This window comes from Eubalaena glacialis, chromosome 4 (genome assembly GCF_028564815.1).
Source record: "Eubalaena glacialis isolate mEubGla1 chromosome 4, mEubGla1.1.hap2.+ XY, whole genome shotgun sequence".
NCBI classification, from domain to species: Eukaryota; Metazoa; Chordata; class Mammalia; order Artiodactyla; family Balaenidae; genus Eubalaena; species Eubalaena glacialis.
The window spans coordinates 185,427,156-185,451,898 of record NC_083719.1 but is presented as its reverse complement, the minus strand read 5'-3'; the positions used below and the strand labels follow the sequence as shown (position 1 = coordinate 185,451,898).

The following is a 24,743-nucleotide window of genomic DNA, read 5'->3' as shown; positions in this document are numbered from 1 at the left end:
GGGAGAGGGCTGGGTGGTTCTAGACGGCAGTGGAGGAGGAGGAGTGGGACCTGGACCGCAGTGCAAAATGAAAACATGCGGCCCCTTGTCGAAAAATTATTATGAATTTCACGATGGTGACAGCAGAGCATTCAATCAAGTGCAGGGGCTGAACGCCTGTGAAGGCGGCCCCTGTGGGGACCCAGGAAAAGGGAGCCGCTTCAAGGTCTGCTTTGGAGGTAAGAATTGGCCAGGATTCTGGCAGAGACTGGACGCTGAGGCAGAATGTCTTGCCTGTGGCTCTCCTGGGTGTCCATGGGCCACAGCCCACACGCAGAAATCCCTTCTCCATGGGATGGACCAGGTCCAAGACCCCTGGGGGTCTCCCAGCCACTTTTTAGATGCTAAATTATCACAGGTGTTACTCAAGTCCCATGCTGAGGTGGGGGCCGGCGGAGGGCCCCTCACCCCTCCCTCTCTACCCAGCCCCTGACTTCTGGGACTTTAAAGAGGTTACCCAACCCCTATTCATCTTCCTGACTCCAAGTCACTGGTCAGCATCCCTTCCTTCAGGAAGCCCTCTGGGCTGCCCCCTGCCCCCCTGAACTTGTACCGCTGTTACATCCCCCAGGCTGCATCTCCAGGTTGCAACCCCCAGGTTGCTCAAGGGACTCCATTTTATGCCCTCCTAGCTCCCTGTGCCTCATCTTCAAGGCATTCTGTCACTCTGACACTGTGGGTGCAGTTAGCCATTTGGGGGTTCCAGCTCTGCTGGCGCCGGGCAGCCGAGACCTGGCCCAGAGGAGGGCCCCATATATCTGTTGAGTCTGGGAGGCACAGAGCATCCTCCCTGCATTCAGTGGCAGCCTGCCCGGGCCTCAGCTTCCCCTGCCACACACACAGTGGTGTCCCATCCACTGGGCAGGCAGACCGACTGGGGATGGGGTCTGGGATCCCAGGTCTGGGGTTTGGACTCTGGAGTTGGGTCTGGCTTTGGGATTGGGGGTCCTGGGTCAGAGATTGGGATCTGGGTTTCAGGGACTGGAGCTGGGGTTTGATTTGGGGTCTGGGGCCGGGGATCTGAGTTCTGGAGCCCCAGGTCTGGAATCTGAGGTCTGGAGTTTGGGATCCAGAGCCTGAGTTCCGAGGCCTGAGGTCTGGGATATAGGGACTGGGGTCCCAGGTCTGGGGCCGCTGGGATGGAGGATCTAGGATTTGGGGCTGGCGATCCTGAATCCGAGGTCAGGGTCTTGAGGTGTGGGGTCGCAATTTCTGGGTCTGGGGCCTAGTGTCTGAAGTAGGGGGTCTGGGCTCTTGTACCTGGGTTCCGGCGTATGGGGTCCAGGGTCTGAGGTAAGGGATCAGGGGTCCAGGATCTGGGGTCGGGGTCTGAGGTAAAGGATATAGAGTCCGGGGTCCAGGTCCCGGGTGTGAAGTACGAGATCTAGCACTTGGGGTCCAATGTCTGAGGTCTGGGGGTCTGGGGTCCAGGCCTAGGGTCGGAGGTACGAAGTCCGTTGCTCCCGCGCGCCCCTGCCCCGCCCCCGCCCTCCTCCGCCCCCTCCCTCCTCCGCCCCCTCCCTCCTCCGCCCCCTCCCTCATCCCCGGCCCCCTCCCTTCTCCTCCCTGCTCTCCAAGTCCCCCACCTCCTCCCCCTGCCCCGCCCCCTCCCTCCTCCTCCCCTCTCCCCCTCCTCTGCCCCCTCCTTTCTCCTCCTTCCCCTCCCCCTCCCCGGCCCTCCCCCCGCCCGCCCCGCCCCGCCCCGCCGGGCGCCGCACCGACAAGATGGCGGCGGGTGGGAGCGGCGGGCGCGCGTCGTGCCCGCCGGGGGTCGGCCCGGGCGCGGGGGGCGGCCCCGGGCCCAGCGCCAACGCCGCCCCGGCCCCCGGCAACGCGGCCGCCGCCGCCGCCGCCCCGGCCCCCGCCGCCCCCGCGCCGCCCCCGCCGGTGTCGGTGTCGGGGCCGGGGCCGGGCGCGCAGGCCGCTGCGGGCGGGGAGCGGGCGGCCGAGGAGCCGGGGGCGGGGGCGCTGCTGCGCGAGCCCGTCTACAACTGGCAGGCCACCAAGCCCACGGTGAAAGAGCGCTTCGCCTTCCTCTTCAACAACGAGGTGCTCTGCGACGTGCACTTCCTGGTGGGCAAGGGGCTCGGCGCGCAGCGCATCCCGGCGCACAGGTGGGCCGCCGTCCCGGGACCCGCCGCCCCCGGGGACCCAGCATCCCCGGGCCCAGACCCCGCCAGCCTCCGGGACTCAGTCATCCCTGAGATCCCGCCACCCCTCCCCCCCGCCGGGGAAACCCGCCACCCCCGGGGACCTAGTCATCCCCCAGGACCCGCCCTTCTTGGAAACCCTGCCGTCCCCGGGACCCCACCACCCTCAGGACCCCGTCGTTCCAGGACCCAACCCGTTATTCTTGGAACCCCTGCTGGTCCCGGGGACCTGCCCTCACCCCGGGACACCCACCATCCCTGGGACCCTGCTGTTCCCAGTAACCACCATCCCCGGGCCCTACCACCCCTAGGCCCTGTGACCCTGCCAGGCCCCCTTCCACCCGTACTTCCAGATACTGGCCGTATTCTGGCCCTGCGACCCCTGCCCCTCCTCTCTCATCAGCGTCTCCTGGCTCTGTGACCCCTGACCCTGCCACCTTGGCCAGGATCTCCCAGGCCCAGTGACCTTTTCCACCCCTAGCATCCCTGTGACCCATCAGCCCCTGCCAGGCTCGCCAGGCTCTCCAGGCCCTGCAACCCCCAGCCTGGCCAGCCCGAGGACCCCCAGACACTACCATCTCCCTCCACTTCCTCCTTCCTGCCCCAGTGACCTCCTCCCCCGAGTGCCCCATCCTTCTGGGGCTGAGACCCCCAGAGCCCCACCAGACTCCCACCTTGTGAACCCAGGACCCCCAGTGACGCCCAGCTCTGCGATCACCCAGCTCCGTGACGCCCCATCCCCCAGGCCTCCTTTCGAAAGAGGGGGTGTTCTTGGTCCAGGCCCCATCCCTCTGCCAGTCTCCAGGGTGCAGCCCCCAGACTCCTGGGTAGGGTGGGACTGATGTCAGACAGCGTCCTGCCCACTGCTGGTTCCTCTGCCCCTGCTCGCTGGGGGGTGCTGGGGAGGGTTCTGTCTGGGGAGGGGGGCTTCAGGGGTTCTCACCACTCTGCCTGGAGTGTCCCCCAACCTGCTGTGAGGGTCCTCCCCACTTTTCTGACGTGTGGCCTTTATTTAACTTGTGCCTTCGAGATTCCTCTTTCTGGCTTTTCTTGGTTATTTATATACAAGGTCTAGATTCCTGTCCAAGGAAGCTTCCAGGCCCGTGATGGGGTCCCCAGTACCTCCCTGCCCTGTGTGTGTGTTGCGGTCCTCCCCCCTCTCCCGCAAGCTGTGAGTAGGGGGCCAGTTGATGTGTCACCTGTGAGCCCCCAGCCTCCCTCATGCCTTTCTTGTCCCACATTCCTGCTGTGTGGACCTCCCAGATCGAAGGTTCTGGTTCTTTGTCTTTTCAGCCTTTGGGTTGTTGTTTCATACGCATTGTTGACATTTTACCTGCAGTGATCAGGTAGATGACTCTACCGTGAGTGACCCTGGGCTCTGCTGAGCCTCAGTTCCCCCCCACCTCCCCACCCCCCCGGGACCTGGGACTGACCACTCAGACACCTCCTTCCCAGGGCCACAGGGAGGGTGGACCCTGTGACCCAACCAGGTCCTTATCACAGTGGCCCGGGGCTCATCCTGCATACGGGCTGGCTTAAAATGCAGGTGGGGATGTGACCCAACGCATAAAGGAAACACCTCGCAGCCTTGCTGATGGAACACAGACAGGAGTGGGGAAAATTCCTAATACCGTGCGCCATGCTCCCGGGCTGGACCTAACTCCCGCCTCTGTCCCAGGTGGGCTGGATTTGGGGACTTGCTTGTAAAGAGTAGATTGGAATCCCACCTTGGGGGAACCCGGCAGATGCCACCTCAGCCAGGTGGTCAAGGTCGACCTCAGGGTGATGTCCTGGGGGTGTCAGGGTCCCCCTGGAAGGAATCAACGAGAAGGGCACCTCACCTCAGTGTGCTCCACCCCAAACCCTTAACCCCAGTTTAGTGGGTTGAATGGTGGCCCCCAACAAGGTGTGTCCACATCCTGACACCCAGAACCTGTGAACGGGACCTTATTTGGAAAAAGGGTCTTTGTAGATGTGATTAAGAGTTTCAAGAAGAGATCATCCTGGATTATCTGAATGGGCCCTAAATCCAACAAGTATCCTTATGAGAGACACACAGAGGAGAGACCGAGAGAAGATGGCCATGTGACAACAGAGGCAGAGACGGGAGGGACACACGGCCGCAAGCCCAGGACGCCTGGGACCCCAGAAGCTGGAAGAGGCGGGAGGGGGACCCTCCCCGGGCCCCTCCGGGGGCAGCACGGCCCTGGGACACACTGACCTTGGACGTGCGGCCTCCAGAACGTGAGAGAGGAAATTCCTGTTCTTTCAAGTCACCCAATTTGCAGTAATTTGTTAGAGCAGCCCCAGGAAACCAGTACACCTGGTCCTATCGGAGAAAATACCAGATAAACCCAGCTTGGGGCCATGATGCAGGACGCCAGCCAGCCGGTTCTGGGAGGAGCCTGAGGACACAAGTGAAAGCCACGTGGGATCCTGGATGCGGGCCTGGGGCGGAGAGGATGTTAGTGCAGAGCTGGTGACTGGGGAGCAGGGCTGAGTCGGGGAGGGGCTTGTGCTAACTTTGAGGAAGGCCATGGGGTCTGGACCCACCATCTCCCAGGACCCAGGCTTGGGGTGGTCTCAGGCTGGGGCCGTGAATTCTGGGTACAGGGTGACCTGGGGCGTGGGACACAGGAGGGCCTGGCATGAGTGATGGCAGAAGGGGCCAGCTCTGGCCCCGGACAAGTTCAGACCTCATTCGGAGCCTCCCCCTGCCCCACGCCCCCAGTCGGCTTAGCCCCACCCCCTCGCCCTGCACTGCACTGCACTGCTTTTTGACAGCTTTCTCCTTCTAACTTTCTCTGTGACTGCCGTCATTGGCTTCCTGTGAGCAGGATTTTTTTTTTTTTGGCTGAGTCACTGCTTGTGGGATCTTAGTTCCCCAACCAGGGATTGAACCCCGGCGCCTGGCAGTGGAAGAATGGAGTCCCAACCACTGGACCGCCACAGGGTTTTGCTTCTCTCCCTCCTGCTAGGCCCAGGAAAATGCCTGGCACAGCAGGTGCTCAGGAAACCCGTGAGTCCACTGTCTACGCTCGTGGGGCTCTCTCTCAGGAAATACCGAGCATCTTCAGGGTAGCACTGTGCACAAATCGGATGGTCCCACATTAATATCTAAAATACCTTTATTCATCTATCACGGAAAACTTAGCAGTGCAGAGAAGTCCCAGAAGTGGAGCAGTCTGTGTCTGGGGTCCCTTCTCTTTCATCGATCTGTGTGTGCTTAGCCCAATAACACGTTTTTTGATGACTGTGGCTTTATGGTGGGTTTTGAGAACTGCCGTGGCTGTTTTTCCCAGTTTTACTCCTTGTCAAGAATTTTTTCAGCTGGTCTCACACACTTAACTCTTCCAGAATCAATCAACCATCCATCTGTCCCTCCCTGCATCCAACAGTCATTGAAACTGCTGACAGAAGACATCTCTTTCCCTGTGGGACTTACCTTCAGGTAAATTTGCACCAGCAAAGTTTTGTAAAGAGCCAGATAGTATATAGTGTCAGCAGGCCACATGGTCTCTGTCCCAACTGCTTAATTCTGCCATAGCAACACAAATGCATTAAGACAGAAATGAATGGGTGTGGCTGTGTGCCAATAAAACTTTATTTACAAAAACAAGCGGTGGGCCGGATTGAGTCCCAGGGCTGTAGTTGACCAGCCTCTGCCTCAGTGGTTCCTTATGATCTTTAGAATCAATTTGTCAAATGCTAAAGGAATTGCCTGGAGGGATTGGTCTTTGCAAAGATACAGGTTGGGAGAGCTGACAGTTTAGAATACAAAATATATCTGGGAACATGTTTATCCAGGGCATTTTTTTGAGTCCTTAGGAAAGTTTTGTAGTTTCTTCAAATAGGTCTTGCACGTATATTGCTAAGTTTTTTTATTAGTTTTTGTTTGTTTTTTCTCTGTTATGAGTAATTTCTCCATTGTATTTTTTCTAGTTGGTTCTTGCTGGGAAGCTGTAGATTTTTTGCGCATTTATTTTTATCTATTTGAATGATTTCTTTCTGAACCCTTCTTAGCGTTAATAATTGCTCCACTGATTCTGTGGTCTGGCGCTGTCCAGTAGACTTTTCTGTGATGATGGGATTGTTCTAGATCTATGCTCTCCAGTCCTAGCCACTAATCACTTGTGGCTGCTGAGCACTTGAATTGTGGCTCTTGCAACTGAGGAACTGAATCCTTTTTTTTGTTTTGTTTTTTTTGGACACACTGCGCGGCTTGCGGGATCTTAGTTCCCCAACCAGTGATTGAACCTGCGCCCTCGGCAGTGAAAGCGAAGAGTCCTAACCACTGGACCACCAGGGAAGTCCCAAACTGAATCTTTTATTTACCTTAATTTTAATTTAGATTTAAATAAGCCCTGAATTTAGAGTTTTAAGTGAGACAGTCACGTTATGGGCAATTAATTTCTCATTCTCTCTCATATTTCTGCCTCATTTTTTCTGTTCTGATTGCATTTCTGACCACCAGGGCATTGTTCCGTAACAGAGGTGTTTTTCACAGTTCAGTGTGATCATTGATACTGGTTTCTGACAAATCCTTTTTAATACAGTAACAAGTTTCTTTCCATCCCTTGTTCACTAAGAGTTTCCATGAAGTGTGGGCATGGGATGTTATCGAGTGCTTTTAATGGATTTTGGTTTGTTTGATCTGACAATTGGCCATATAGAAAATTATGCATTTGTGTGACAACTGCCATAGCCCAGTTTGGGAGCACTTCTGTCACCCCCAAAAGCCCCTTTCCCCACTTACCCTCAGTCCCCGCTCCCACCCTGATCCCTGGGCAATCACTGACCTCCTTCTCTCTCTCTAGTTTTGCTATTTGTAGAAATTTCATAGAATTTGAATGATAGAATGTGTAGGCTTTGGTCTGGCTTCTTTCACTGGGTGTGCTGTTTATAAGGCCCATCCACACCGTTGTATCGGCAGTTCATTTCTTTTTATTGCTAAAGTAGTTCACGTTACTGCTGAATTCCATTGCATGGATGGACCACGCTTTGTCCACTCACCAGTCGATGGGCATACGGGTTATATGGGTTATTTCCAGCTTTTCATTACGAGGAATCATACTGCCGTGAACATTCCACATTCGTGTAGAAATATGCCTGTGGAAGAACTCCTTTTCTCTTGGGTGAATACCTAGGGGTCTCATGTTGGAATTACAGGGTAACGTGACATTTTAAGAAACTGCCAAACTGGTTTCCAAAGTGGCCGCCCCATTCCCCACCCCCCAGTGGTGCCCGAGGGTTCCAGAGTGTCTTTGGCCTCATAGGCAAGTTGGGAAATATTCCCTCCCCCTCTCCTTTCTGGAAGAGTTTGCATAGGGTTAGTATTATTTCTTCTGGGAATGGGCTTTTGTGTATGGGAAGATTTTTTTAATATTTATTTATTTATTTATTTATTTATTTAGTCTCACCGGGTCTTAGTTGCAGCAGGCGGGCTCCTTAGTTGCGGCTTGAGGGCTCCTTAGTTGCGGCAGGTGGGCTCCTTAGTTGTGGCATGCAAACTCTTAGTTGTGGCATGCATGTGGGATCTAGTTCCCTGATCAGGGATCACACCCGGTCCCCCTGCATTGGGAGCGCGGAGTCCTATCCACTGCGCCACCAGGGAAGTCCCAGTGGGAAGATTTTTTTTTTTTTTTTTTTTTTTTATTGGCTGCTCTGGGTCTTCGTTGCTGTGCGCAGGCTTTCTCTAGTTGCGGCGCGCAGGCTTTCTCTAGTTGCGGCGAGCGGGGGCTACTCTTCGTTGCAGTGCGCGGGCTTCTCGTTGTGGCTTCTCTTTGTTGCGGAGCACAGGCTCTAGGCACGTGGGCTGCAGTAGTTGTGGCACGCAGGCTCAGTAGTTGTGGCGCACGGGCTTAGTTGCTCCGTGGCATGTGGGATCTTCCCGGACCAGGGCTCGAACCTGTGTTCCCTGCATTGGCAGGCAGATTCTTAACCACTGTGCCACCAGGGAAGTCCCGGAAGATTTTTAATGACTAGTTCACTTACTTGTTATGTGTTTGTTTAGATTTTCTCTTCACCAGTGAGTGTTGGCAGTTTGTGTCTTTCCAGGATGTCGTCCATTTCCTCTAAGTTGTCTTAAGTTGTTGGCATAAAGTTGTTTCAGAGTTCTTTTATCACCTATAGGGTCTGTAGTGATGTTCCCTTTTTCAGTCCTGATTTTGGTAACTTGTGTTTTTTTCTCTTGGTCAGTCTAGCTAAAGTTCTAGCAATTGTTGATTTCCCCCCCCACCCCCAAAGAGTGACCTTTAGGTTTCATTGATTTGTCTCTATTTTCCCATTCCCAGTTTCATTAATTCCTGCTCTCACTTTTATTATTTTCTTCATTCTTTGGGCTCGATTTGCTCTTCATTTTCTAGACTCTTGAGATGGAAGCTTACCTTGCTGATTTTATTTTTTTAATTAATTAATTATTTTTTGGTCATGCCACATGTGGCTTGTGAGATCTTAGTTCCTCAACCAGGGATTGAACCTGGGCCCTGGCAGTGAAAGTGCCAAGTCCTAACCACTGGACCACCAGGGAATTACTAGAAGCTTACCTTGCTTATTTTAGATCTTTATTTAATACATATATAATGTTTACTTCTAAGCACTGTTTTAGCTGCATCCCTTACATTTTGATGCGCCGTGTTTGCATTTTTGTTCCAGTTAAGATCTTTTCTAATTTCCGTTGTGTTCCTTCTCTGACCCATGGGTTACTTAGAAGTGTTGTTTCATTTCCAAATATTTGGGGATTTCTCGGAGGTCTTTCTGTTGTTGGTATGGAGTTTAATTCCTCTCTTTGGAGAACACGCTTTGACTGCTCTCAGTGCCTCTGAGTATATTTGTTTGGCCTTGCATGTCGTCTGTCCTGGAGAATGTGCCATTGCGCCTAAGAGCATGCATTCTGCCGTCGTTGGGCTGAGGGTTCCGTAAAGGTCGCTTGGCAACATTGTTCAGTCTTCTGTATTCTTGCCGATTTTGTCTGGCTGTTCTGTCAGTTGTGGAGAGTGAGGCATCAGAACCTCCAACGATAATTGTTGGATTGTCTCTTTCTCCTTTAACAGTCAGTTTCTGCTTCGTGTAGTTTGGGACTCTGTTGTGTATTCATTTGTACTGTTAACTATCCCCATGTACTGACCCTCTGTTTACATGAAACGTCCGTTGTTCAGTAATATTCCTTACCTTCACGTCTGTCTTTTCTGATATCTGTGTAGCCACTCCAGCTCTGTGGTGGTTTCCGAATGCAAGGTATGTCTTTCCCCAGCTTTCTCCTTTCATCCCCTTTGTGTGTTTGAATGTAAAACTTCTGAGCCCGTGACGTCCATCTGTCCCATCTCTGGTGACGTGAGCCTTGGTCATGGGGTAGATTTCTCCACTGGACGTCACCACCGTCCCCTTGTAAATCACCCTTCCCGAGGGATACTTTGGGACTGTACAGACATCCCATTTCCCCTCCTGCTTTGCCCGCTGGTGTATGGTGGTTCCTGCTGGAAAGAGTTATTTACTCTAGCATCTGCCATATGGTGATTTCCTATTTCCGTAACTCCCTCTGCATTTGTTAACTGGGGTTCTAAAAGGAAGAGCTGTCCCTTCTCCCTTACTCATCCATTCCTTCAGTTATATATTTATTTCATCATGGACTCATGGATATTTATTTTATCCTCTGGGTCATCATCCGGTGCGAACGTTATTTTGTTGTTCGTATCGTCCCAGATCTGGCTCCTGTGTCCGTTCAGCATTTCCCCGTCATGTTGGAGCGTGTTTTTACTTTCTGGCGCCACAAGATACCCAACGCTCATCTTGTCCTTCCCCTGCCCCAGCCCTGGAGTCAGCCATTTCTCCAAGGAGCTCTGGTTCGTTTTAGTGGAAAACGGTGTTTAGAAACCAAGACTTGGGTGCTGGGTGTGCCCACTGCTGCTGGGGTGTTGTTGTTTAGAGACCTTTTTAGCAGGTAGAGCGAGGAAATGTACCAACACACACATATCTCTGTTTATTTCTGTCTCTCCACCCGTCTGTCCATCTGTCCATCCATCCACCATCCATCTACCTGTCTAAAAGCCACGAGATCATCTTGATCACTCTGATTTCGGTTCAGCCCTCCAGAATTTATTCCAGCCCCCTCCCTTATCTATAACTGTTTGCTGCCACGATGAGGACCCTGGCTGTCATTCTGCACACGTCTACTTGGTAGCAGTAACCTAGATGTGTAGAGTAGTTTCAGAGCTGCTAACCCTCTCCTGTGAAAAATACTTTTACTAAGTAAAGCCCAGTATTTGTATGCAGTTCTTTTGGCCTTTAACCTGTTTCCCAAAGCTACTCAGCTGGTCTTTTCTTCCCTGCCCCTTCAGGGTAGTATGTCCTTCTTTCTTTTTTTAAAAAAAATTTTTAAATTGTGGTAAAATACACATACCACAAAGTTCACCCTCTTTACCCTTTTTAAGCGCACAGTTCAGTGGCATGAAGCACATTCACATTGTTTGCAATGATCCCCACCATCCGTCTCCATAACTTTCTCATCTTCCCAAACTGAAACTCTGTCCCCATGAAACACTGACTCCCCCTCCCCCAGCCCCTGGCCCCCACCATCTACTTCCTGTCTCTGTGGATCTGACTCCCCCAGGGACCTCCTGTGAGTGGAATCAGACAGTGTGTGTCCTTCTGTGTCTGACTTCTCTCACTGAGCATCACGTCCCCAAGGTCCATCCACTCTGTAACATGTGTCAGAATTTCCTTCTTAAGGTAACTAATACTCCTTGTATGGAGGGACCACATTGTGTTCATCCATCATCTGTCCATTGATATTGGGTTGCCTCCACCTTTGGCTGTCTATGAATCGTGTCGCTGTGAGCACTTGTGCACAGGTTTTGTGTGGACGTGTGTGTTCATTTCTCTCGGGCACGCAACTTAGGAGTGGAACTGCCGGGTCAGACGGTAACTCCACGTTGAACCCTCCGATGAATCACTGGCCTGTCATCCACCGAGGCTGCACACTTTATGTCCCCACCCGCCCTGCACGAGGGCTCTGATTTCTCCACGTCCGCAGCAACTCTTGTCATTGTCCGGATTTTTTATCCTAGCTGGTGTTTCCTAGTGGGGGTGAGGTGGTGTCTCATGGTGGTTTTGATTTGCCATGTTCATCGTTATGTTTTTGAGGATGGACGGATAAGGGAGGGTAGAAGACTCCTGGTGGGAGGCCAGCGAGGGGCCGGCGGGTGGGGCTGTGGGTGGAGGAGCCTTGGAGATGTTCAGACCGCCTTCGACCCAGTGGCCTTGCCAGCCCTGGGGTTTGTCGCCGCGTCCGCTGAGGGCACTGAGGGTGCATACAGCCTGGCATCCGGGGCTCTGCACAGACACACAGGCCCAGTTGGGCCACCTCTTACTTCCTGCCAGTGAATCGTTGGGGAAAGTTTTCCCCGTGGGAGATCAAGATGCTTTGTTTAATCTAGAAAGAAAGGAGGAACAGGAAGACACTTTATTTATGGAGAGTGTGCATGGGGAAGTACAGTGAGGCTCCAGGGGCCCAGCTGCGGTGGTGAATGAGGGGGGCTCCGAGGATGCGGTGGTGAATGAGGGGGCCTCCGAGGATGCGGTGGGGCAGAACAGGGCATGAGCGACCTGGGGCGGCCGAAACAAAGCACTGCCGATGGATGGGCAAAGCCACACAGATTTGTCCTCTCTCAGTTCCGGAATCCAGAAGCCCAAGGTCAGGGTGCTGCAGGGCCGTGCTCCCTCCAGAGGCTCCCGGGGAGGGTCTTTCCTATCTCCTCCGGCTTCTGGGGCTCCAGGCGTCCTGGGCTTGTGGCCGCGGTGCTCCAGGCTCTGCCTGCGTCAATACCTGGCCTCTCCACATATGTGTGAGTCTGGGTCCACATTTCCCTTTTATAAATCATTGGATTAGGGCCAGCCTGGATTAGGGTGGCCTCATCTTAATAAATGGCATCTGCAAAGACCCTGTTTCCAAATGGGGTACCATCTTGACGTTCCAGATGGACATGACTTTGGAGACACTGTTCACCCCACTACACTCACACTCGGTTTCCCACCTGGCCCCCATCTCTGGTCTGGCCTTTGGGGTGCCGTAGAGCCCCGGGCCAGATTGGGGACCAGACGAGGGCCTGACGGGGCTGGGAGCACCAGGCCACGATGGGGAGTAGGTGGGAGGCGGGCGGGTGGCTCTTCTCGCGGAGAGTAGGGGGCTGCCCAGGTGGGGTTCGCTGGGAGTGCTGGGAGCGTCCCCCGGGCACTGGGCAGAGGCCGGGAATCGGGCTGTGGCTGCCGATTCCAGCGGTTCCGCAGGGGGGTGGCCTCTCAGAGCCCTGCGTGTGTCACCGTGGGGACCCGGGAGGGGCTGCGACGTGGGGCCTTGCAGACCCAGAGGGCAGGGACTCTGCAGGGGGCAGGCCTGGAGCTCAGCCCCCCCCCCCGTCTCTGCCACCCCGGGGGAGGCTGTCATGGGGCGGGCCCTGGGGGCCATGGGTGCACAGCACAGAGCGCGTGACGCCAGGCAGAACCTGCAGGCCCCCGTGGCCACCCACGTCTGGATGCTCCCTTGGCCTCCACGCCCTTCCCCACGGACTCAGCCCCATTCAGGTGACCCCACCAGGCCTTCCCTGACTCTGCTCCCTCACACCCCTGCGTTCTCCTTCCTGCCCCGCTGTCAGGCTGTCCATGCCATGGACCCGTGGCTGCCTTTCTCCAACAAGGCCAGGGTCTCAGTGCCCGCAGCCCCAGCACGGGGGCCGTGTGTGTAGAGCAAGGAGGGAGTGATGAAGGAGGGGGTGAATGAGGGAGGCAGGGAGTGGTTGAGTGAGTCAGTGAATGAATGAATGAAAGGATGGAGTGAATGATGAATGAATGAGGGAGTGAATGAATGAATGAATCAGTGGGTGAGCCAATCAGTGAGTGAAGGAATGAGTGAGTGAATGAATGATGGAGGGAGTGGTTGAGTGAATGAATGATTGGGTCAATCTGTGAGTGAATGAATGAATGAGTGAGTGAATGAATCACGGAGGGAGGGAGGGAATGACGGAGGGAGGGAATGAATGACGGAGGGAGGGATGAATGAAGGAGGGAGGGAATGACGGAGGGAGGGAGGGAATGAGTTGCGTGGGGAGGGCATGAGCTCTCTGCCATAAGCCGTTCAGCCTCTGGGGAGATGATTTCGCTTCTCTGGCCTTTGTTGCTACGGATCCACATGCACTGCCTTCTCAGTCCTCAGGGCCTTCCTAACGGAAGCATCCAGGGCAGGATGCTCTGGGCACAGCATCTGCTGCAGGTGCTGGCTGGGGTGTCACTGCTGCGGGGACACTCGCCTTCCACATCCCGGGGCCCCAACAGCCCCCCGGGCTCGGGCGGTGGGGACCGGTGGGCCTCGCGGAGGGTAACCGGGTCTTCTGTGACACGCCAGGTTCGTGTTGGCCGTGGGCAGCGCCGTCTTTGACGCCATGTTCAACGGGGGAATGGCCACCACGTCCACCGAGATCGAGCTGCCGGACGTGGAGCCCGCTGCCTTCCTGGCACTGCTCAAGTAAGACTTTCCAGGTCCTTCACGCCCTGGGGGGAGGGACAGACACACCTGATGTTTAAAAAAAAATAGAGCCCTGATGACATTGCCTCCAGAGCCCCCAGCTCCTTGGAGATTTCTAGAACTCACCTCCTCAGTGAGGGATGGGCTCTGGACGCCTCCCCACTTTCATTTTTCTATTTTTAATATCAAGATGTAATTTACATACCGTACAACTCACCCATGTGAAGTGTACAATTCAATGACATTTAGTATGTTTACAGAGTGTGCAACCATCACCTCTAATTCCAGAACATTCCATCACCCCCAAAGGAATGGCATCCCCCTCCCCCAGCCCCTGACAACTAGGAACCCACTCTCTGTCCCTGTGGATCGGCCTGTTCCGGACGGTTCCCATCAGTGGAATCACACCCTGTGTGTCCTTCTCTGTCTGGCTTCTCTCACTGAGCATCGCGGTTCCAGGTCCACCTGCGCTGCAGCGTGTGTGAGTCCCTAAGTTTTCATCCTTTCAAGAGTTTTTGAAGAAATAGCCTAATGCAAGAATTTTAAATTCCACCTATATTTTTTCTTCCTGGGTTTCAATTTTTTTCTCAAGGACTTTAAAACAAATACAGTGGATGTTGGGGGTGGGAGTGCCGCCCACAGATTGCAGCTCCACCGGGAAGGAGGCCGGCGAGCTCTGTGGAACTCCCATACACCTCCCTGCTCCGTGGAGCACTGTCCTCCCCTGTCCGGAAACTCTGGGTGTAAATGGTCTGGGTGGCTTGAAAGGTTATCCCCAACAGTCAAGACAGCTTTTCAGATGTGGAGCTTATTTTTTTTTTTTTCCCCTTCTGTTTATAAAAATGGCATTGGCTCACAGAAAGAAAGAGAGAGAAAGAAAAAGGGAGGGAGAGAAGAAAAGAAGAGAAAAGAAAGCATAACGAAGAAAATGGAGTGAACCTGTCTCGCCTCTCAGCACCACGGGCGAGGCCGTGGCTGGTCACTCCCATTCATATCGGGTCGCATTTATATCACATGTTCACAGCGCCCCGCCCCACCCACTGTGTCGTCATCTCCTTTTTTCCTCTGGTGTCTGCAGGGTGTAAATTGGTTCCCTTCAGCTCCATCTAATGGTGTTGAATCCTGTGGGCTGATCACAGCACTCTGTGGAATAATCTCACTCCTCTGTCTTTAGGCAACTTTTCAGATGGTCCCTCAGACCAGGGGCCGCAGGCTGCCCCGGGGTGGGTGGGAGGGCAGGGGCTCTGTCTCCACAGCTCCCTGCCGTCATTGCAGAAGCAGCCTGGAAGGATTTGTAAACTGTGGGCAGGGCTGTGGGCCAAGGAAACTTTATGTACAAAATAGGGGACAAAAGCACGGTGAGATATCACTTCACACCCACCAGGATGGCTATTATTAAAAAACAAACAAACAAACAAAATGACTTGTCTGGAGGAGGTGGAGAAATTGGGACCCTCATGTGCTTCTGGTGGAAATGTGAAATGCGGCAGCCACTGTGGAAACAGTCTGGACGATCCTCAAAAGCTAAACATGGAATCACTATGTGCTCCAGCAGTCCCATTCCTGGGTACATCCCCCAAAGAAGGGAGAAGCGGGGGCTTGAAGAGATATTTGCACACCCGTGTTCACAGCAGCTTGATTCACAACAGCCAAAAGGTGGGAACACCCCAAGTGTCCACGAACAGTTGAGGGATGAACGAGGTGTGATCCATCCACACACCGGAATATTACTCAGCCTTCAAAAGGATTCTGGAATTCAGTAACACATTAAAAGGATCATACACCATGATCAAATGGGATTTATTCCAGGGCTGCAAGGATTTTTCAGTATCCGCAAATCAATCAGCGTGATACACCACATCAAGAGGTTGAAGAATAAAAACTATACAATCATCTCAATAGATGCAGAAAAAGCTTTTGACAAAATTCAACACCCGTTTATGTCATAAAGGATTCTGGCAACTTCCCTGGTGGCGCAGTGGTTAAGAATCCACCTGCCAATGCAGGGGACACGGGTTCGAGCCCTGGTCCGGGAAGATCCCACATGCCGCGGAGCAAGTAAGCCCGTGCACCACAACTACTGAGCCTGTGCTCTAGAGCCCACGAGCCACAACTACTGAGCCTGCATGCCATAACTACTGAAGCCCGTGCACCTAGAGCCCGTGCTCCACAACAAGAGAAGCCACTGCAATGAGAAGCCCGTGCGCTGCAACTAAGAATAGCCCCCGCTGGCTGCAACTAGAGAAAGCCCACGCACAGTAATGAAGACCCAATGCAGCCAAAAATAAATAAATAAATAAATAAAAATTAAAAAAAAAAGATTCTGACGCTTGCTCCAACATGGATGGACCTTGAGGACATGATGCTTAGTGAAATAAGCCAGCTGAAAAACGACAAATACAGTGTGAACCTACTCACAGGAGGTCCTAAAGGAGTCACATCCATAGAGACAGGAAGTAGATCGTGGGGCCGGGGGCTGGGGGAGGGGGAGGGGGAGTCAGGGGACAGTTTCAGTTTGGGAAGATGAGAAAGTTCTGGAGATGGATGGTGGGGATGGTTGCACAGCAATATAAATGTACCTAATGCTACTGATAAAAATGGTTAAAATGGTAAATTTTATGTTATGTGTATTTTACCATAATTTAAAAAAATGAAAAAATGTAAAAGTCATATCTATAAAAAAAAAATCAAGACCCCAAACAGGTGACGGGTTGCAGTTAGCCAAACCCTGCCTTAGTCTAAGCTTGGTGAGATGTGGGGTGGACTGCTATTCTCTCCGTCTCCCTCTCCATCCCTGTGTCTCTCTGTCTCTATATCTCTCCCTGTCTCTCTCTCTCTCCCTCCCCCTATCAGCTTGGGTTTTGGTAACCAAGCTGCCCCCTCGAGAGGGTGGACACTGTCTCCACTGGCACGTGAGCGGCTCACCCATCTCCCCGCGCATGTCTTGGCCTGTCCCATTACCAGGTCCCCCTCAGCACTGCTGACATTGGTGGTCATTCTGTCACTGACCCCGCCGGCCGCTGCTGGTCCCGCCGGACCAGGGCTTCCTGTGCATTCTCAGGGGAGTGAGTCCCAGGAGAGGGGAGTCACCTTCCAGGAACTTGCTCTTTGGGCGGCTCCCGGTTGGGATCCTCCACCCCACCCCCCCATCCCGTGTCCATGGTGCCCGTGGACGGACACTCGGGTGGTTTCGCGTGGATCGCGCTGCTGTGAACACGCGTCATTTCTCCCGGACGCAGAGGGGTGAGCTGCGCGCCCAGGGCCGCCTCTGAGGCACTCCCACCAGACGGGCCAGGGTTCTGATTTCTCACCATCTCCCCGTGGTTTTGTAATCGACCCTGACTTCTGACCCACATGTAGAGTCGGGCCGATGGCGGGTGGTCAACACGTCCGGTATCTGCTATTCCGGCTGGCACTTCTGGTCCCGTTAGTGGGGCATGGCAGACGGCTGTGGCCGGGTCGGGGGGTGCGGAAGCCTCTCCGCGTCCCGGGGCAAATCCTGTGCTGCCCACGGAGGAGCCGGACAGAGGCCCACCTGCTGTGTAGACTCGTTTCCAGGGTTGGCCTGTGGGCACTCCTTTTCCCGGGTAACTGCCTTTGCGGGGTCACGTCCACAGGTCAGAGAGCGACCGATGCTAATTCGGTTGGTTCCTCGGGCCAGGCCGGTGGGTGGGGGCTGGGCGGCTGTCCTCACGCCGCCGTCCGCCCCCCCCGACCCCCCAGGTTTCTCTACTCGGACGAGGTTCAGATCGGGCCTGAGACGGTCATGACCACGCTGTACACCGCCAAGAAGTACGCGGTGCCCGCGCTCGAGGCCCACTGCGTGGAGTTCCTGAAAAAGAACCTGCGGGCGGACAACGCGTTCATGCTGCTGACGCAGGTGCGGGGCGGAGGTGCAGGGGCAGGGCTGAGGGGTGGGGCGAGGGCACAGGGGCGGGGCTATGGTGCAGGGGCAGGGCTGCGGGGCGAGGGCGCAGGGGCAGGGCTGCGGGGGTGGGGGGGTGGGTGAAGGCACAGGGGGCGGGGCGAGGGCGCAGGGCTGCGGGGCGGACCGGGGCGAGGGCGCAGGGGCAGGGCTGCGGGGCGGGGCGAGGGCGCGGGACCCGCTGGGGAGCAGGTGCTCCGGGTCTCCTCAAGGATGCAGGTGCGTGGGTGCGAGTAAGGACGCCAGGGCAGGGGAGGACGGATGAGGGAATTTCGGAGTTTAGGCGCCGCTTAACTCTTGGGCCCAGGTGAGTGTCTCCCTCACCTCATCCTGCCCTTGTCCCTGCCCCTGGTGGCACCGCGGTGTTTCCCTGGTCGCCTTTCGTGCAGTGCACCTTGTTGGCAGGCCGGCCTCACGACAGTCATTTGCTAAAGGCTTCCCGTTGGTGTTTTGGTGCCCTTGTGCAGAGCTCAGGTGTGGGGGGAAAGGCGTTCCGTACTAGGTTTCTTGGAGGGGGACCTTTTGGGGTTGTCTGGTCTGACGGGCTGCGGCGGTCCTGGACCACTGTGGGCGCTGGGAACCTGGCGGGGACGGGGCAGAGCCCGAGTGTCATTGTGGCTCCACAGACCCCTCGCTGAGGTGGCACCTGGGCCTCGGCCCCGTCTGCTGAGTTTCTCTCAAGGGCCAGAGCCTGGACGGTCGGGTGGGGGCCGGCCGCTCCCGGCCATTTGCTGAGAGCTGCAGCCACGTGGGGTGTCCTAGCCTCCTAGCCAGGCTCCAGGCAGAGAGCGATGCACAGGGGTGTGGGCGTCGAGCTGCCCCACAGCTGCTCCGTCCCCGGCCCCCGCCCCGTGTGCGAGTTCTCAGACGGTCAGAAGCACAGCGCTGCCGCGTCCCGCGGGTCCTTCTCGGCCCTCTCCCCCAGGCTCCTGCCTGCCGCAAGGGGCGACTGGGCCTGCCTCCAGCCTGAACCTCTAGGTGCCCCAGCTTTCGAGGTGCAGGCCTGACCCCCGCCCCAGGCAGTGGTTACTGAGAGTCTGTGAATCTCAAGAAAGAAGATCCCTCTGGCCCCTCGGCCCGGGACTTGAAATCCGTGCCCGGGACTTGAAATCCGTGCCCAGTCTGCAGCCAGGGTCCGTCTGGCTGGGTGTTGACAGGCTCTCTCCCCTGCAGGCGAGGCTTTTCGACGAACCGCAGCTCGCCAGCCTGTGCCTGGAGAACATCGACAAGAACACGGCCGACGCCATCACTGCGGAGGGCTTCACAGACATCGACCTGGGTAAGGCCACAGGGCCGGGGAGGGCTCAGTGGTCACATGCGTCCCGCCGAGGCCCCGCCGCCTGCCCCACTCCGCTGCTGCCCGAGGGCCGTGGGTGGCCTGGCCGCGAGCCGGTCAGAGGTCATCCCCGAGGCCATGGAGGCCGGCGCTCGCTGATGGCCCCTCCCCTGCAGACACGCTGGTGGCCGTGCTGGAGCGGGACACCCTGGGCATCCGCGAGGTGCGCTTGTTCAACGCTGTCGTCCGCTGGTCTGAGGCTGAGTGTCAGCGGCAGCAGCTGGAGGCGACGCCTGAGAACAAGCGGAAGGTTCTGGGCAAGGCGCTGGCCCTCATCCGCTTCCCGCTGATGGCCATCGAGGAGTTTGCCGCAGGTAACGGTCAGGGGGCGCCGAGGGAGCGCTCAGGAGGGGCGTGACCCCAGGGACCCTGCTGCGTGTGACTCAGTCCCATGACCCTCGTCCCGGCCACAGCGGGTCGGGTGCTGGCCGTGTCCATGCGGGAGCCTGGACTGGCTCGAGAGGGTGAAGCTGGAACGACCCCCAGATGCCGACCCTCCCGCGTCCCAGCCTCTCCCACCCCCACGTCTCGGGTGTCCACACGCACGTGTCCGAGTGTACCAGGCCCCTGAGGGTCCCGTCTGGGGCTCAGGTCCTGGGAGCTGGGCTCTGGCGCCCGCGTCCTTGACGAGCCCCATGAAAGGGTGGGTAGTGTCTGGGACTGTGGGCCGCTGCTGCCGGGCCTGGGCTCGGGCACAGGTGGGGTTGGCCTTGACCCTGTCTCTCGTGCTGGGGGCACACTCGGGTCTCGGGGTCGTGCAGCAGCGGCAGCGGTGGCCAGCTTGGCGACCCCTCCCTTGGGGCTGGGCCTCCCCTTCATGTCATTCTCGTGGCTGGTGCCGACCGCGGTCCTGGAGCCAAACTGGCCTGGAAGGTTCTGGATGGGGCTCCGTGATGCAGCCCCGTGGCGGGTGCACCGCTGTCCTGCCTCTCCCCGGTCCGTGCTGCCCCTGCTCCCACCCAGGCTTAGGGTTGCCAGATTTAGCAACAACAGCAAACACTTTTTTTTAGTGTAAGCGTGTCCCGTGCAGCAGCTGGGAGACGCTTATCCTACAGATCAGCCCTCTTTGATCTGAAATCGAGACTTGACTGGGTGTCCTGTGTTTTATCCAGCGGTCCACGGTGTTCCCTCAGAAAGCCGGAGAGGCTGTCTCCACACTGGGGGTCACTCATCCGTCAAATACTTAGCATCTCCTGGGTACCTGGCCCTGGCAGCACAGCGGTGACCGAGGCAGCCTGGGCACTGCGGACATGGGGCTGGGTCCTCCTCTATGGGGGGCCATCCTGGGCACTGTGGGGTGTGGAGCAGCCTCCCTGGTCCCACCCCCTCGATGCCAGGAGCACCCCTAGTCTTTTTTACTTTTTTAACAGTATGAGAGCTTTATTTTTTTATAAATTTATTTATTTATTTATTTATTTTTTGGCTGCGTTGGGTCTTCCTTGCTGGGCGCGTGCTTTCTCTAGTTGTGGCGAGCCGGGGCTCCTCTTCGTTATGGGCACATGCTTCTCACTGCGGTGGCTTCTCTTGTTGCAGATCACGGGCTCTAGGTGCGCGGGCTTCAGTAGTTGTGGCTCGCAGGCTCAGTAGTTGTGGCTCTCGGGCTCTAGAGCGCAGGCTCAATAGTTGTGGCGCACGGGCTCAGTTGCTTCGCGGCATGTGGGATCTTCCCGGACCAGGGCTTGAACCCGTGTCCCCTGCATTGGCAGGCAGATTCTTAACCACTGCGCCACCAGGGAAGTCCCAGCACCCCTAGTCTTGATGATCACAGATGTCCCCAAACGTTGCCCAGTGTCCCCTGGGGGGCAGGATGCCCCGGGTGAGAGCCCCGAGCTATAGTGTTGAGCTGTCCCGGCCTAAGACACCTGCGTGAGCCTTGCTAGACCCCTCTCTCTCCAGCCCCGTTTGCACCCCCGAAACCACTCTCCTCATAGGCCACTGGCCGCCAAATCCCCTGGGGTCTCAGGTCTCCTGGAAGCGCCATCCCCTCACCCTTGGCCCCCTCGCCACTCCTCCCATGATGGGCCCCCAGGCCAGACAGCCCACCACCCCTCAGCTTGCAAGCGCCTGGGAGGAGTGTGTGTCCAGGGGTTGTGAGCTGGGCCTCTGGCCTTGTCCCTCTGCAGCACGGCCTGCGAGGCTTCAGCTCTTGTCACTCACTGTGTTGTAGAGAATTCTCCTGCCTCTTATGTTCCACTTGAAATTACAAGAATGTAGAGAGAAGTTTGAAAAATAACTCCCCCAAAGACTCCCCTGGCTCAGTGTGTCACAACTGAGGTCTGATGTATTTTTCTTTCTGTATTCTCTATGCAGAGATGTAAAAAAAAAAGGTTAATATCTGTATTCACTTTTATTTATTTATTCATTCATTCATTCATTCATTCATTTTTGGCTGTGTTGGGTCTTTGTTGCTGTGCGTGGCCTTTCTCTAGTTGCGGCGAGCGGGGGCAACTCTTCGTTGTGGTGCGCAGGCTTCTCATTGCGGTGGCTTCTCTTGCTGCGGAGCACGGGCCCTAGGCACGTGGGCTTCAGTAGTTATGGTGCATGGGCTCAGCAGTTGTGGCTCGCGGGCTCCAGAGAGCAGGCTTAGTAGTTGTGGCGCACGGGCTAAGTTGCTCCTCGGCATGTGGGATCCTCCCGGACCAGGGCTCGAACCCGTGTCTCCTGCACTGGCAGGCGGATTCTTAACCAGTGCGCCCCCAGCGAAGCCTTGTATTCACTTTTGTATCTTACTTGCTCTCGTGATCCATGGAGATCTGTTGCCCTGTTGCTCAGACCTGTGTGCCTGTGAGCTGCTGGGGCAGTGGGCCGGGCCGGGCTGTGGCTGACCTGCGGCAGAAATGAGCTCAAAGCTGGTGAATGAGTGATTCTTGTAAAGCGAGGGTGGTGCCGTAAGGCCTGCGTCAGGCGCCCTGTCCCGGCGCAGGTGGCGGGCAGGGGCGCGTACAATCCTTCCGCACCGCCCGTCCGCCCCACGCGCTGACCCCCGTCACCGGCTTATGGCTGCATCCAGGCCCCCACCTCCAGACCCCTCTCCGGCTCTGGGCCTCTCTTGGGGGCTGGCATCCCCCCGTCTGTGTAGGTGCCCAGGGTGGACGGGCAGGGCGGCGGGTGCTCCGTGGACCAGCGGTGGTACCCTGGGGTGGTCCCAGTGGAGGTCGGGAGGCCTGGGGCAGTGAGGGGGATTTTGCCCGATTAGCCAGCAACTCAGAGCACTGGCCCCATGTCTGCTTCGGACCCTTCCCCAAACGCGGCAGAAGGGCCATCCCCCTGCGGGGGTGGTTGGACCGGTGACGTTCTGCAGAAGAGAGATGCTGAGGAGTTGAGAGGCTGGGTGCCATGCTTTCCGGTGTCTTCTGCGTGCTCGGGGTCCGCCCAGCCTTCCCTACCCGCCCCTGTGCCCTCAGGGCCCGCACAGTCGGGCATCCTGGTGGACCGCGAGGTGGTCAGCCTCTTCCTGCACTTCACCGTCAACCCCAAGCCGCGCGTGGACTTCATTGACCGTCCACGCTGCTGCCTCCGCGGGAAGGAGTGCAGCGTCAACCGCTTCCAGCAGGTGGAGAGCCGCTGGGGCTACAGCGGCACAAGCGACCGCATCAGGTAGGCGTGGGCCGGGCGCGGGGCCGGGAGGCGCAGGCAGCGAGCACAGCTGTAGGGGCGGGGGGCGGTGGGGCTGGTGGTCCTCCGTGGGGAGGGGCGGGCACTGGACGGTCGAGCTAGCTCAGCATCTCCCTCCTCTGACGGGTTCAGGTTCTCGGTCAACAAGCGCATCTTCGTGGTTGGCTTCGGGCTCTACGGCTCAATCCACGGCCCCACCGATTACCAAGTGAACATCCAGGTACCGCTCGCCCCCAGGCCCCGCCCCTCCAGATCCCTCCTCCCACCTGTTCCTCCCCACCTCTTCCCTTCTTCGTATCCCTTCCCATCCCACCCCGTCCCTCTCAGTCATGGGTCTGCTCGTGTTCCCCCCAAGGTGGCACGAGTGTTCTGGAGTCTATGGGACCCAGGACGATGCCTCCCCACCCCTGCCATTGGCCTCCTCCTTGCGGGTCACGGGTCACGGGTCGGACCCCCAGCTGCAGGGCCTGGAGGTGGGGCTCAGCCCTGGGGTCCAGGCTCCTGGGGGTCCTGCGGGTGGGCACAGGGGCAGGGGTGCCAGAGTTAGCTGTGCCTGGCTCCTGGCCCACAGATCATCCATACAGACAGCAACACGGTCCTGGGCCAGAACGACACGGGCTTCAGCTGTGACGGCTCCGCCAGCACCTTCCGAGTCATGTTCAAGGAGCCGGTGGAGGTGCTGCCCAATGTCAACTACACGGCCTGCGCCACGCTCAAGGTGTGCCCGACCCCAACCCTAGCCATGCCCCTGACGCCCCACCCCACCCAGGACCGAGACCCCAGCCCTGATCCCTGAGCCGTACCCAGGACCCCGCCCCTGATCCCTGAGCCAAACCCGGGACCCCGACCCCTGAGCTGTAGCCGGGACCCCGACCCTGACCCTGGTCCCTGAGCCGTACCCGGGACCCCAACCCCGAACTTGATCCTGACCCCTGAGCCAAACCCGGGACCCTGATCCCGAACCTGACCCCTGAGCCGTACCCGAGACCCCGACCCCGAACCTGACCCCTGAGCCGTACCTGGGACCCCGACTTGGACCCTGCCTCCCAGTCCATTGCCCACCTCTGACAATGTGGGGCTAGGAGCACGCAACCCTGCGTCGCAGCCGTGGAGGGCCTGCTGCCCGCACTGGGTCAGGATCCTGCGCCCTGTCCACACGCAGCACATCCATCCTGACCCGCTGGGCCCCACCCCGCAGGGCCCGGACTCCCACTACGGCACCAAGGGCCTGCGCAAGGTCACCCACGAGTCGCCCACGACTGGGGCCAAGACGTGCTTCACCTTCTGCTACGCGGCCGGGAACAACAATGGCACGTCTGTGGAGGACGGGCAGATCCCTGAGGTCATCTTCTACACCTAGGCTGCCCCGTCCCACGCCACGCCCGCTGCTCCCCCTGCCTCGGTCCTGGGCGCCAGGAGGGCTCCTCTGTTCCGAGGTGGCGGATGGGCAGGGCAGCGGGAGACAATCCCTCAGGACTCAGGGGGCAGGGCTGGCCTGACCCTGCCCTGAGCCGAGGGTCCGCCTGCTGCCCCTGCAGCTCAGGGTTGCCTGACCAGCTGCCCGACCATAGGATTCGTGTAGGGTGTTGCCTCGTGTTTGTTCCAGCTGCACGTGGCAATGCATCTTGGATTCCCATTTCTCTGGTAGGAGACCACGTACGGGGCCCCTAGTGGGCCTGGGTCCTGCATTCCTCTGTTCTGTTCACTGGGGACACTCAGACCGCCCTGACCCACCCCTAGGACGCGGGCTCGAGCCCTCCCGAGGTCCTGCAGGCCGGCTTCCTGCCAGGCCCAGGCCCAGCCCGTGGGCCCAGTAAAGGACCATCCCTGTCCAGCCCTCCTGGATGGCCCCTCCCAGCCGCTGCAGCTGTGGACACGGGCGGCAGACCCCGTCTGCCTGGGAGGGGCGATGCTGCGGGCCACACACGGGGGCCGCATCCCAGCTGGCCCACCCGCACATCCTGTAGCCCCACTCTTCCGGCCCCCAGCGAGCACTCTGCCCAGAGGTGCTGGAGGGCACAGCCCCTCCCTGACCCCCAGGTACTGTCCCCTCCCCACCGTCGTGCTTCCACCTGGAGCCTGTGTCCTCCCCGAAGCCATGGAAGGTGTGTCCTCACACCACACCCCAAAATGTTTTTTTTTTAAATAAAGGAAAGAAACGTA

General features: G+C 57.2%; 1 protein-coding gene across 1 annotated transcript; it reads left to right on the top strand.

Moving 5' to 3' along the window:
* Positions 1–1,755: 1,755 nt before the first annotated feature.
* Positions 1,756–24,743, top strand: BTBD2 (BTB domain containing 2). Its single transcript, XM_061190827.1, has 9 exons — positions 1,756–2,153; positions 13,585–13,704; positions 17,428–17,584; positions 18,803–18,908; positions 19,082–19,279; positions 22,370–22,562; positions 22,713–22,800; positions 23,152–23,298; positions 23,779–24,743. The coding sequence occupies exons 1-9, from the start codon at positions 1,765–1,767 to the stop codon at positions 23,938–23,940; spliced, it is 1,560 nt and encodes a 519-aa protein (XP_061046810.1). The 5' UTR covers positions 1,756–1,764; the 3' UTR covers positions 23,941–24,743.